Raw genomic sequence first — 13060 nt, 5'->3', positions numbered from 1 at the left:
TATCAGTATAATGCAGACATGGCTCCGGACAGAACTCAACTTCAGAATCTGTCTCTTAAAAGCAATGAGTGCTTCAGGGAATACGCTCAACGCTGGAGGGATACAGCTTCCCGTGTTCAGCCTCCTATGTTGGAAAAGGAAATGGCCAACATGTTCATGAATACGCTGCCTGGACCTTATCTGGAGCGTCTGGTGGGGTGCAATGCTTCCAACTTTGCTGATGTGGTCTCTACTGGAGAAAGGGTGGAGAATTACCTAAAGACCTATGAGAGCCAGAGTGGAGGTGGATCCTCATCAGGGGTGAAAAAGCCGTTCATTCAGGGACAGAAGAGGAGAGAAGTGGATGCAAATGCCATATCTTCTTATCAGAACAGGGATAACCGGAGGAATAGCTTTCAGAATTATCATCAGCAACCGTATGTTGCGGCTGTGACCATTCCAGCTGCAGCGCCACTACAACAACAACAATCACAACGTCAACCAGCTCAGTATCAACAACAGCAGCAACCGGGTAACAGACCCGCTTATCAACAAAGGCAAAGGATGATGGACCGGCGTTTCGACACCCTTCCAATGCCGTACGCTCAGTTGCTTTCTAGTCTTCAACAACTACAACTTGTGCAACTGCGCACTCTGGCTCCTCCTATTGGTAGACTTCCGGTGGGTTACGACGCCAACGCTAGGTGTAGCTTCCACTCTGGGGCACCTGGCCACAATATTGAGAACTGCAAAGCTTTTAAGCACGTAGTTCAAGACCTCATAGATTCAAAGGCCATCGACCTTGCACCGGCTCCGAATGTCGTTAACAATCCCATGCCCCAGCATGGTGGTGCGAACGTTAACATGATAGAGGAAAAAGCCAAGTCCATTAAGGATGTGTTGAAGTTGAAGACTCCATTGTTGGATATCAAAGGATGCTTGCTGAAGGCCGATGTTTCCCCGGTTGTGGGAAGGGTTGTTTGGATTGTGCCACTCAGAGTGGAGGTTGTTTGAAGCTACAGCAGGGTATCCAGGCCTTGCTCGACAAAGGTATCCTCCAGGTTGAAGATTTGTCTGTCCAAGAGTTTGTGGAAGGGGTTGAGGAAGAAGGGTTTGAAGATGCTACTGATGAATTCGCAGATGCTGTTCCTACTGATTCTATAATCCATGATGATGCATTTATTTTTTCCAATGTGGATGATCCTGATGTAATTGAACTTGATCCCGATGTTTCGGATGCTTGCATTTCAATGAATGAGATTTCCGAGTATGACTGTGATATTGCTACTATCACTATTTTCTACCCAACTAATCAGATCAGTGTGCCAGAAGCGCAACCCGTGCCACCAGTGCGACGATCTACTATGACCATCACAACCCCTGGTCCTTTACCTTTCACCAGTGAAAGGGCCATTCCGTGGCATTATGGGGGAAGCGTGTATACGCACGATCATAGGGTGGAACGGCCACTGAAAGTAGAAGAGGGTCAGAAGCCTGAACTTGACGGTCCCGCAGTGGATAATGTCAGTGGAATCGGCCGATTCACCAGGAGTGGTAGATTGTTCTCACCACCGGTTACCCAAGCTGATAATGCTGATGCTGTGGCGAAAACCAAAGGCAAGCAAGTCGTGAATGAGGGTACCTCTGCACCCCAGGATGGTTCTGAGCCCACTTTTACAAAGGATTGATGAGCTTTTGAGAATCATAAAGAAAAGCGACTACAAGGTAGTCGATCAGTTGATTCAGACTCCGTCCAAGATATCCATTCTCTCACTCCTGTTGTGTTCGGAGGCACACAGGGAGTCACTTCTGAAGGTTCTTAATGCTGCATATGTACCTCAAGAAATCTCGGTAAACCAACTAGAAGGGATCGTCGCCAATGTGCATGCAAGCAACGGGTTGGGTTTCACCGATTCTGACTTGACACCAGCCGGACGCAATCATAACAAGGCTCTGCACATCTCGATGGAATACAGAGACACCGTGCTATCGCATGTTCTGGTGGATACAGGCTCCTCTCTCAATGTGCTACCCAAGAGAGCCCTGTCGAAGTTAGAAGTAGAGGGTTTGGTCTTGAAACCTTCAGATCTTATTGTGAGAGCCTTCGATGGTTCTAAGAGATCGGTGTTTGGAGAGGTAGAATTGCCAATTCTGATTGGATCATAAACCTTCAACACTGTCTTCTACGTGATGGATATCAGTCCTTCCTACAGTTGCCTGCTGGGTCGTCCTTGGATCCATAATGCTGGGGCAGTCTCTTCAACTCTACATCAGAAGATTAAGTTTCCGGTCAACGGACGAATTATCACCGTCTGTGGTGAGGAGGACATCCTGGTCAGTAACCTGTCTACATTCAAGTATGTAGAAGTAGAAGGTGAAATTCATGAGACTCTGTGTCAGGCTTTTGAGTCAGTTCAAATCAAGGATGCAACTCCGGTGGAAGAGGTTAAAGCGGGTGCCTCTATCTCATCCTTTAAGCAAGCACGGGCCGTGGTGGATTCAGGTGTTGCTCCCGGTTGGGGGCGGCTGTTGGAATTACCAGTGAAAGAAGATAAGTTCGGGATTGGGTATCAGCCAGTTTTGACTTCTACAACACTTCAGGGGCCGATCACTTTCTCCAGTGCTGGCATCATTCAGTATGGTCAAGTCTCTGCAGTCAACAAAGAGGGTGGGGATAGTGATTGTGACATCGACAACTGGGTGCGTCCGAGGATCCCGGGTGAAGTCATCAACAATTGATCTTCTGAAGAGATTATCCAAGTCACTTTTCTGAAGGAGTAATTTTCTTTGTTTATTCATGCATATCCAAGTCTTACGTTCCGCCCAGGGCGTAATGACTCATTGTAGGGCTCATCTATGTGACACTTGCATTTTTTATCATAAATAAAAGACGTCTTTTTGCATTCAAATATTTCGTTCCCTGTCTTTCTATTTTTGCAGTTTTTCAAAATAAAAAAAATGGCAATGTTTTGTTTAGTTTTCACTTCTTGTTCATACTCATAAGCACATACCATCACTCATGCAGATGCACATCACCGGATCCTATTGATAACGTTTCTGCTACGGCTCGTTTCGACTTTGAAAATCCAATCTTTCAAGCTGAAGAAGAGGGTGATGAAGACTGTGAACTCCCTGAAGAGCTTACCAGGTTATTAAAACAAGAGGAAGGGGTTATTCAACCGCATCAAGAGTCTGTTGAAGTGATTAATCTCGGCACCGAGGACGCCAAGAGAGAAATCAAGATAGGGGCTGCTTTAGAAGACAATGTGAAGAAAGGGCTGATTGAATTGCTGCAAGAATACGTTGACATCTTCGCCTGGTCTTATCAGGACATGCCTGGGCTGGACACAGACATCGTGGTACACCGCTTGCCTCTCAAAGAAGGTTGTCCTCCGGTCAAGCAGAAGCTCAGAAGAACAAGACCAGAGATGGCTGTCAAGATAAAGGAAGAAGTGCAAAAGCAGTTGGATGCAGGGTTTCTAGCAGTCACCAATTATCCGCCATGGGTTGCAAACATCGTCCCAGTACCTAAGAAGGATGGAAAGGTACGGATGTGTGTCGACTACCGGGATCTGAACAAAGCTAGCCCTAAAGATGATTTCCCATTACCTCACATCGACGTTTTGGTGGATAATACAGCTCAGTTCTCGGTATTCTCCTTCATGGATGGCTTTTTTGGCTATAACCAAATCAAGATGGCACCAGAGGACATGGAAAAGACAACTTTCATAACCCCATGGGGCACCTTCTGCTACAAGGTGATGCCGTTTGGTCTGAAAAATGCCGGAGCAACATATCAACGAGCTATGGTGACTCTGTTCCATGATATGATTCATCATGAAATCGAGGTTTATGTGGACGATATGATTGCCAAATTTCAGACAGAAGAAGAACATTTGGTGAATCTGCAGAAATTGTTTGAACGGTTGAGGAAATTCAAACTGAGACTTAATCCGAACAAGTGCACTTTCGGGGTGAGATCGGGAAAATTGCTGGGTTTTATCGTTAGCGGAAAAGGGATTGAGGTGGATCCCGACAAAGTAAAAGCGATACAGGAAATGCCAGAGCAAAGAACAGAGAAGCAAGTCCGTAGTTTCTTAGGGAGGTTGAACTACATTGCAAGGTTCATCTCTCACCTAACAACCACGTGTGAGCCAATTTTCAAATTGCTGAAGAAAGATCAGGCTATCAAGTGGAATGAAGATTGTCAAAGGGCTTTCGAGAAGATAAAAGAGTATCTACAAAAACCTCCAATCCTTATACCTCCAGTTCCTGGGAGACCTCTGATAATGTACCTATCAGTGACTGAGAACTCGATGGGGTGTGTATTGGGACAGCATGACGAGTCTGGTCGAAAAGAGCATGCCATATACTACCTTAGCAAAAAGTTTACCGACTGTGAAGTCAAATATTCGCAGCTTGAGAAAACTTGTTGTGCTTTGGCCTGGGCTGCTCGCCGACTGAGGCAGTATATGTTGAACCATACTACCTTGTTGATTTCTAAGATGGATCCAGTGAAGTACATCTTTGAGAAGCCGGCTCTCACCGGACGTGTTGCCCGTTGGCAGATGATTTTAACAGAGTATGATATCCAGTATACATCCCAGAAAGCCATCAAAGGGAGTATTCTGTCAGACTATCTTGCTCAGCAGCCGATTGATGATTATGAGCCGATGAAGTTTGATTTTCCAGATGAAGACATCATGTTCCTCAAGATGAAAGACTGTGAAGAGCCAGTTGTTGAAGAGGTACCTGATCCAGACGAAAAGTGGACTTTGTTGTTTGATGGGGCTGTCAACGCCAGAGGAAGTGGAATTGGTGCTGTCATTACAACTCCGAAAGGTGCCCACATACCTTTCACCGCTCGTTTGACTTTTGAGTGCACAAATAATGAAGCTGAGTACGAGGCCTGTATTTTGGGTATTGAGCAAGCCATTGATCTGAGAATCAAGACTCTGGACATCTTCGGAGATTCAGCTCTGGTGATCAATCAAGTAAATGGTGATTGGAATACTCTCCAACCCACTCTGGTCCCCTACAGAGATTACACGAGAAGACTGTTGACTTTCTTCACAACAGTAAAATTGTATCATATACCTCGTGATGAGAACCAGATGGCAGACGCACTTGCTACTCTATCCTCCATGATCAAGGTAATTCGTTGGAACCATGCTCCCAGGATCGATGTGATGCGCCTTGACAGGGCCACATATGTGTTTGCTGCTGAACTGGTAGTCGATGACAAGCCTTGGTATCACGATATCAAGTGCTTTCTGAAGAATCGAGAGTACCCTGCAGGGGTATCCAACAACGACAGAAAGACTTTGAGAAGATTGGCAGGAAGTTTCTTCTTGAACAAAGATAATGTGCTGTATAAGAGGAACTTCGACATGGTTTTGCTCAGATGCGTGGACAGACACGAGGCAGACATGTTAATGCAGGAAGTTCATGAAGGTTCCTTCGGTACTCATGCCGGCGGACATGCAATGGCTAAGAAATTGTTGAGAGCGGGTTATTATTGGATGACCATGGAGTCAGATTGCTTCAAATATGCTCGGAAGTGTCATAAATGCCAGATTTATGCTGATAAGGTGCATGTACCGCCGAATCCTCTGAATGTGATGTCTTCGCCGTGGCCGTTTTCTATGTGGGGTATTGACATGATTGGAAAGATTGAACTGACTGCTTCCAATGGGCATCGCTTCATCCTTGTTGCCATCGACTATTTCACCAAGTGGGTCGAGGCAGCGTCGTTCGCGAATGTCACCAGACATGTGGTTGCCCGTTTCATCAAGAAAGAAATCATTTGTCGCTATGGGATTCCCGAAAGAATCATTACTGATAATGGTTCTAATCTCAACAACAAAATGATGAAGGAGTTGTGTCAGAACTTCAACATTCAGCATCACAATTCTTCCCCTTACCGCCCTAAGATGAACGACGCTGTTGAGGCGGCAAATAAGAACATAAAGAAGATTGTGCAGAAGATGGTCGTCACGTACAGAGATTGGCATGAGATGCTACCTTTCGCCTTGCATGGGTACCGCACTTCAGTACGTACATCGACCGGGGCAACCCCTTACTCCCTGGTGTATGGTATGGAAGCAGTCCTACCTGTTGAAGTGGAGATTCCTTCTCTAAGAGTCTTGTTGGATGTCAAGTTAGACGAAGCCGAATGGATTCGGACAAGGTTCAATGAGTTGAGTCTTATCGAAGAGAAGCGAATGGCAGCCATTTGTCATGGGCAGTTGTATCAGAGTCGGATGAAGAGAGCCTTTGATCAGAAAGTGCGTCCTCGTTGTTTCAAAGTCGGAGATTTAGTGTTGAAAAGGATCCTTCCTCCTCAGACAGATCACAGGGGCAAGTGGACTCCTAACTATGATGGACCGTATATTGTCACCAAGGTTTTTGATGGTGGGGCCTTAATGCTTGCAACTATGGATGGTGAAAACTTCACTTCCCCTGTGAACTCAGACGCAGTTAAAAAATACTTCGCATAAAATAGACCCGCTGGACAGTAAAAAGAATAGTCCAGGCAAAAAATGGGCATCCCGACGAATCAAGAAAATGAAAAGGTTCGGGCAAAAATTAGGGATTAAAAATGAAAAGATCGTACACCCGGTAAGTTGAAAACCTGAAAAGGCAACTTAGGCAAAAATGGGTATCCCGGTGGATTGAAAACCCGAAAAGGGCGATCCAGGCAAAAGTTAGGGATTAAGCGAATGACTGCGTTCTGAGTTAGTTCTGAATCTCATCTCATGTCGATGACTGGAAATTTTCGAAAGGTAGGAAACAGTCCAATCACCTTTTCAGAAGGCTGATCATCTGGAGGATCTTGAAGACGAGCAAGTCATAGCAGAATTGGAACCCAATAGAAATCCATTTCACATTGCCATTAGATTAATTTCTGTTTTTATCTTTTGTGCGATTACCTCTTTCCAGGGATTGCTTCCTGATGTAAATGCCTATTCAGAGGCCATTCAATCAATAAAATCATGTTATTCAGTATATCTCTGTTTTCATTTTCATTTTACTGTTTTGTTTGCAAAAATGACGTCCGAATTTTTGATAAACATTGCATCATGACACATAAGGGCTTTACAGGTACATGCTTAATAAACATTTAAAATTGTTGTAAATTTTAAGTGCTTTGGATCGTCTATTCAGAACAGATACCCTCAGGGCATTTCCTTAAAATCCCCTGCAGATGATCGTGAATATCTTCCCCAGTGAAGTCGCCAACAGACGAATCTGGTGTCTTATCCCTGCAGAGCTGATTAGAGTGTTGGATTCTTCAATCCCCAGCAGGTTCTCACCACTGTACTTCCCCAAGCGTTTGTTTCAGGACATACACTCCCCAGTAGAGTTGACAGTGCCAGACTATATATCCCCAGCGGAGTTGACAGTGCCAGACTGTATCTTCCCAGCAGAAGTGGCTGCTCCTTAGAGTTCGAGGCCAGATCGATAATCCCAATTCCAGATCCATGGTTTCTTTCCTTGAAGCAGAACCTCGGTACCGTATCAGTGTTTGCTTCCCCTGTTGAGTCATCTCTCGCAGATCGTGGTTGCCAGAACCATTATCGCTTTCCCCAACAGCAGGTGTTCAGTGTCGTTCTCTCCCCAGTCAGAATCTCGGTATTTCGTCATTGCTAGAACACCGTGTGGCGGGTCATTTCCCCACAGAATTCTTTGCGCTGTGCATCTCCAACAGCCTTGCCAGGGCCCAAAGGATGGTGATCATTTCCCCAGTAGATCCCCTTGCCTTAGCTTGGCATTCTACCCAGCATTTCGCATCCCTGCATGTAGAATCATATTGCATTGCATCCTCCCAAATCGCGTAGCATTTCCATTTTCATGGAGCATTACGCCATTGAAAGATTCAAACATACGCATGTAAGCATAAAACATTCTCGGTATCCCAAGTGATAAGCTAGAAGTTGTTTCTAGTACTCAGACTGAAGATTGTTCATGACCCACCTTGGTTATCCCCAGCAAGTGTCATTGGCCCATGCGTCGCCTCTATTTTCTTTCCATATTTCTGCCGATGCTGACAGGCATGAAGTTTTTCCGGTATTCAGATCGAAGTGGCGTTCAGGCCAGTTTCCGGTATTTAGACCGAAGTGGCATTCAGGCCAATTTCCGATATTCAGGTCGAAGTGGCGTTCAGGACAATTTCCGATATTCAGATCGAAGTGGCGTTCAGACCAATTTCCGATATTCAGATCGAAGTGGCGTTCAGGCCAATTTCCGATATTCAGATCGAAGTGGCGTTCAGGCCAGTTTCTGGTATTCAGACCGAAGTGGCGTTCAGGCCAGTTTTCCGATGTCCAGATCGAAGAAGTTTCCGACGTTCAGGTCGATGCAACTTGTGGCATTCAGGTCAATTTTCCGATGTTCAGATCGAAGAAGTTTCCGACGTTCAGGTCGATGCAACTTGTGGCATTCAGGCCAGTTTTCCGATGTTCAGATCGAAGAAGTTTCCGACGTTCAGGTCGATGCAACTTGTGGCATTCAGGCCAATTTTCCGATGTTCAGATCGAAGAAGTTTCCGACGTTCAGGTCGATGCAACTTGTGGCATTCAGGCCAGTTTTCCGATGTTCAGATCGAAGAAGTTTCCGACGTTCAGGTCGATGCAACTTGTGGCATTCAGGTCATGGTTATTTCTGTGTTACCATTTATTTTTGGTATCCAGTTTAACATTCTTTTTCGATATACAGACTGACTCTCACCGTACCAGACGGATTCTTCTTTCAAGACCACCTCTTTGCCGATTCTGACAGACATTGTTACTTCACTTCACTTCAGTGCAAATTTTTGGGCTTTTATTGTATTCAATCCCTTGATACCTCGAAAGTACGAAAGCAGCTGTCATCTTCTTTCCGGGTCTCCAGTTGATTGAATAGGGGCAGCTGTAATACCCCAAAATTTACCCTTCATTTTTCCTAGAAAAAAAAAAGTTAAAAATAAATAAATAAAATATAACAATTTTTTTTGGACTTGGGTCTCTCTCATTTGAGCCCACAAAGCCATGGAATTCAGTCTATAAATACCAAGGCTTCACTTGAGAAAAAGGAAGAGGAGCAAAATACTCTGAGGTTTCCTTGTAACAAAACCCTGAGGAAAAAGATAGTGAGAGAAGAACTAACAGAGTTCAGAGCAGCCTCCAAACCCTAAAGGGAACTGAACTGCACCGAATCACTTCTGCCTCACATAAACCCTAAAGATTGTTTTGTAAACCTCACGGGTGCAACTCAATTTCAATCAAGCTCTCCAATCAGGTTTACCCTATATCCATCATCTTTATGCCTTTAATTTGAATGCTCTAAATGTATGAGGTATTATGGTTGAATTTGATACCCTTTTGATGCATGTGTTTGACAAGAGGTTTAGGCCTCCTACCCTTGGTTGCTTTTTGTGAGCTTTTTGTGAATTTTGATGGAATTATTCATGTGGTTACATTTTGATTTAGGGGCAACTCTTGGTTACCCTATTTTGTTTCTCTAACCTGTTTGTTGAGTTTCTTTTGTGAGGGCTCACATGACGTTTGCAGGGATAACTTGCGTGGTTTCCCACTTTATTTGTGGGATACCCCCTGGAGGTTCATTCCGATTATCTGTACTGACCCACTTTCTTTGATGATGTTAGCTTGGAAGGATCTTAGGGTTTATCGTTCCTTTAATTGCTGTTACTTCGGATCTTTATCCGTGTGGTACTTTTACATTTTTCCCGCATTTTACTGCTTTCCTAGCTGGAAGACCTCGATAGGAGGCAATGTTTTTGTGTTTACTTTATGCAGGTTCCTTTGTCCAAGGTTAAGAGCTATGAGGTCTTATCCTCATTACCCTTTTGCATGCGCCACTACAACAAACAAGACCTTAGACAGCGCTTTTTTTAGCCTTAGACAGCGCTTTAAAGCGTTGTCTAAACCTCCGCTGCTAAAGGTTTAGACAGCGCTTTTTTAAATCTTAAAAGCGCTGTCTAAGCCCCCCCCCCCTTAGACAGCGCTTTGGCCAAAAGCGCTTTATAAGACCCTCTTATTTTAAATTTTTTAGGTATACCTTAGACAGCGCTTTTGAAAAGCGCTGTCTAAGCCCCACCCCCTTAGACAGCGCTTTGGCCAAAAGCGCTTTCTAAGACCCTCCTATTTTAATTTTTTTAGGTATACCTTAGACAGCGCTTTTCAAAAAGCGCTGTCTAAGCCCCCCCCTTAGACAGCGCTTTTGCCTAAAGCGCTTTCTAATCCCCCCCTTAGACAGCGCTTTTTACAAAAGCGCTGTCTAAGGTATACGAAAATTTTTGAAGCTTTTGTTTTAAACCACATTTTTTCCAGGTTTATAAACCAGAATTTCTACCTGTTTTCAACCAGATTTTGACAGACAATTATCACATTTTATATATGCCATTTTGGCCTTTTTTCTACCAATTTTTGGCTAACAAATATATATATATACCAATTCAAACCAATTTTGCCTTAAATGTATCAAAATATATACAAATTTATGTACACATTTACAAGTCATAACATATACTACAAATGTACACATTAATTACACAAATTTATGAACAAACATTGAGCTTTATCATGAATTGACACCACTCCTCTTTGATTTCGTCCACTTGATCCTTTGTATAAAATGCACACTTGAATTCATCAAAGCATTAGAGTGATTTAGAAGCATGTCACCAAATGCCCAATAAACTGCTGCTGCTGATGGAAGGGTCAGTGTCAGAACATAAAGGGTAGCCATTAAATATATGGCTTTGAACTTTTGTGGCTTCCACATAGCGTGCATGATTTCCCTGTACCAATCAATACTATTTATTAGCATTAATTAATTTCCTTCATTTTCTAAGACTATAGCTACCATGAATAATGGTTCTCATGAAAATAAATATCACTATTTAGTGTGAAAAGGTGGATGCATGTATCTACGAGGGTATGAGGGTCTTCCTCATGATAAAAGGCATAAAAGCATAAAAGCATGATAAAACCATTTGAAAGAAAGAACCTTGGCTTTCTAGCTAAATGCTAAAAGAAAACTCATGGATTCTCTAGAAAAGAGACACTTTTTGCCTCCCACGCCTAACAAGGGTATTTTGGGGTTAAAAAGTTACTATATTTTTCAGTAAATATTTTGTCACTGTTTTTTCCATCATATGCGAAATAGAATTACAATTTATATTCAAAAAGAAAGTGAGAGAATTAAAATGAAGTACATATGTAATGTGATTAGATCCATGTTCAGATTATGTCTATAGAAGTTAAGGTGGAGTCACAATCAAAATGACTTTTAAGTCCAAATTGTTATTTTGATATTGTTCTAATAGTACTATCTTAATTAATGACTTAGTTAATTACTAACTAATCAATTAACCTCTACCAACTATAGTACTACTCTGAGGGGTGAAAACGTAAAGGACACGAATCTAAATAAATGTCTGAGATTGTCTTACACAGTAACGGCATGGCCCCCAAATGTGTAGAGAATGTTTGTGGCCCCAGTAAAATATAGCACCATTTTATTTGGACCCGAGTGCTTAACTCCTTCCATCTAAATAATAACAACAACATATAATCCAAAACCTTGTCATTAGTTAATTAACATTGCTAATGTTACTCTTAAAATATCGTACATAATTAAGATTCTGATAATTATATATGAATTAATTAATTACCTGACCGTGAAGGATTGCAGCAATTGTTAGATACCAAGCAGTGTAAGTGGTCATAACAAGACCCAAAAAGGACCAGATTCTGTAGTTGTGAAATGAGGGAATAAAGACAGTGGTTGCACAACATGCTCCGAATATGTATGTCCAAGTCCTCTTGTCCAGATTATCATTTATGTAATATATATTGCTGAAACAAACAGACAACATTACTTAATCCATTAAGATGATATTCATATTCATTACTTAAACCCAATGAATCACATAGATGCATGTGATGTGTTGTTTACTTGCTTCAACAAGTAATTTAATTTCCATAACACCGACCTTAGAATAAAAGTCTATCAAATGCTGAAATTGTGTAAGTCTTAGGTAAGTTATTATCAATGTCTACGTATCAGTGTTAGTGTCGTGTCTCGTGTATGTAGCAAATAATAATAAAAAGTAAGGATAGATACCTTGCACAAGCTATAAGTTGGATAACAGATCCAAACAGAAGAAATATGCAGTTAAAGGCCAAGCCGACGTTTCTCCAGTGTTTCCCTACTAAAAAAAGAGAAAATCAACACATAAGCTTAATTTCATAGATACAGAAAAGTATTCTCTACTAAAAAATTTTAATATCACTGATAACAACATGTGTTCTTCTATAGATATCAGATTATGGCCTCCTTGAAGGTTGTAATGTAATTCATCATATCTTTTGCTCTATAAGAGAAAAAAACTTCACAAGTTGTATAATGAGTTTAACATCTTAGTCCAGCGTCGCCACTGTATGTTCAATCAACGTTTCTTCAACTTAGTCATGTATTAGATCTAGGATGTTTATTCAACTTCGTAGCTTATAAGCAACGTTAAAAATGCCAAGTGTTGGCTGGTTGCATACAATTTTGCTATGCGTTGACAGAACATGTGAAGTATAACAATAGGGAGGGAGAACATTAAGAGGTTAGTGACATATTATCTGCGTTCAAAACAAAAAACATCTACATATCTAATGGTGGTTCACTAAGTGCAGTATTTTCAGCTGAAGATGGTTCAGTGGCTGCATACTCATCATCATTAGCAAACATATCAAAATCATCAGCACCAGCCAAAGGTGGATTTGTAGTGTCCATGGGTGTGCCTTCTCTTCTTGCTCTGGCTAATTTTTCATATCCTTCTGAAAAAGAGAGACTGTAAAAGGCATAAGCATTAGCAATTAGTACTCCTACAAAAAAAGGTGTCGTTCCTTGTAAAGCTATATGTCGATATCATAATTAATGAACATGCCCATAATATGAACATATGTAGAAACATGGTTCAAAAAATAGTTATATTGTTATCATAAACTATAATGATATGGCATCATATTTCATTTCAAAACATGGCCATAATATGAACATATGTAGAAAATATATTAGTATAAGT

At 42.1% G+C, this 13060-nt stretch overlaps 1 protein-coding gene across 1 annotated transcript in view; it reads right to left on the bottom strand.

Annotated features, from left to right (window-relative positions):
* LOC127079632 (auxin transporter-like protein 5) overlaps positions 1–12768 on the bottom strand; it is a 75304-nt gene extending 62536 nt beyond the window's left edge. The window contains exons 1-5 of the mRNA XM_051020015.1: positions 12660–12768; positions 12109–12193; positions 11657–11840; positions 11435–11532; positions 10623–10780 (exon numbers count right to left, since the gene is read on the bottom strand). Coding sequence (XP_050875972.1) covers positions 10623–10780; positions 11435–11532; positions 11657–11840; positions 12109–12193; positions 12660–12768 — 634 coding nt within the window. The remainder of the gene's footprint in view (positions 1–10622; positions 10781–11434; positions 11533–11656; positions 11841–12108; positions 12194–12659) is intronic.
* Positions 12769–13060: the final 292 nt, after the last annotated feature.

Source organism: Lathyrus oleraceus, chromosome 5, assembly GCF_024323335.1.
Source record: "Lathyrus oleraceus cultivar Zhongwan6 chromosome 5, CAAS_Psat_ZW6_1.0, whole genome shotgun sequence".
Classification (NCBI taxonomy): domain Eukaryota; kingdom Viridiplantae; phylum Streptophyta; class Magnoliopsida; order Fabales; family Fabaceae; genus Lathyrus; species Lathyrus oleraceus.
This window is presented reverse-complemented; position numbering and strand designations above follow the sequence as displayed.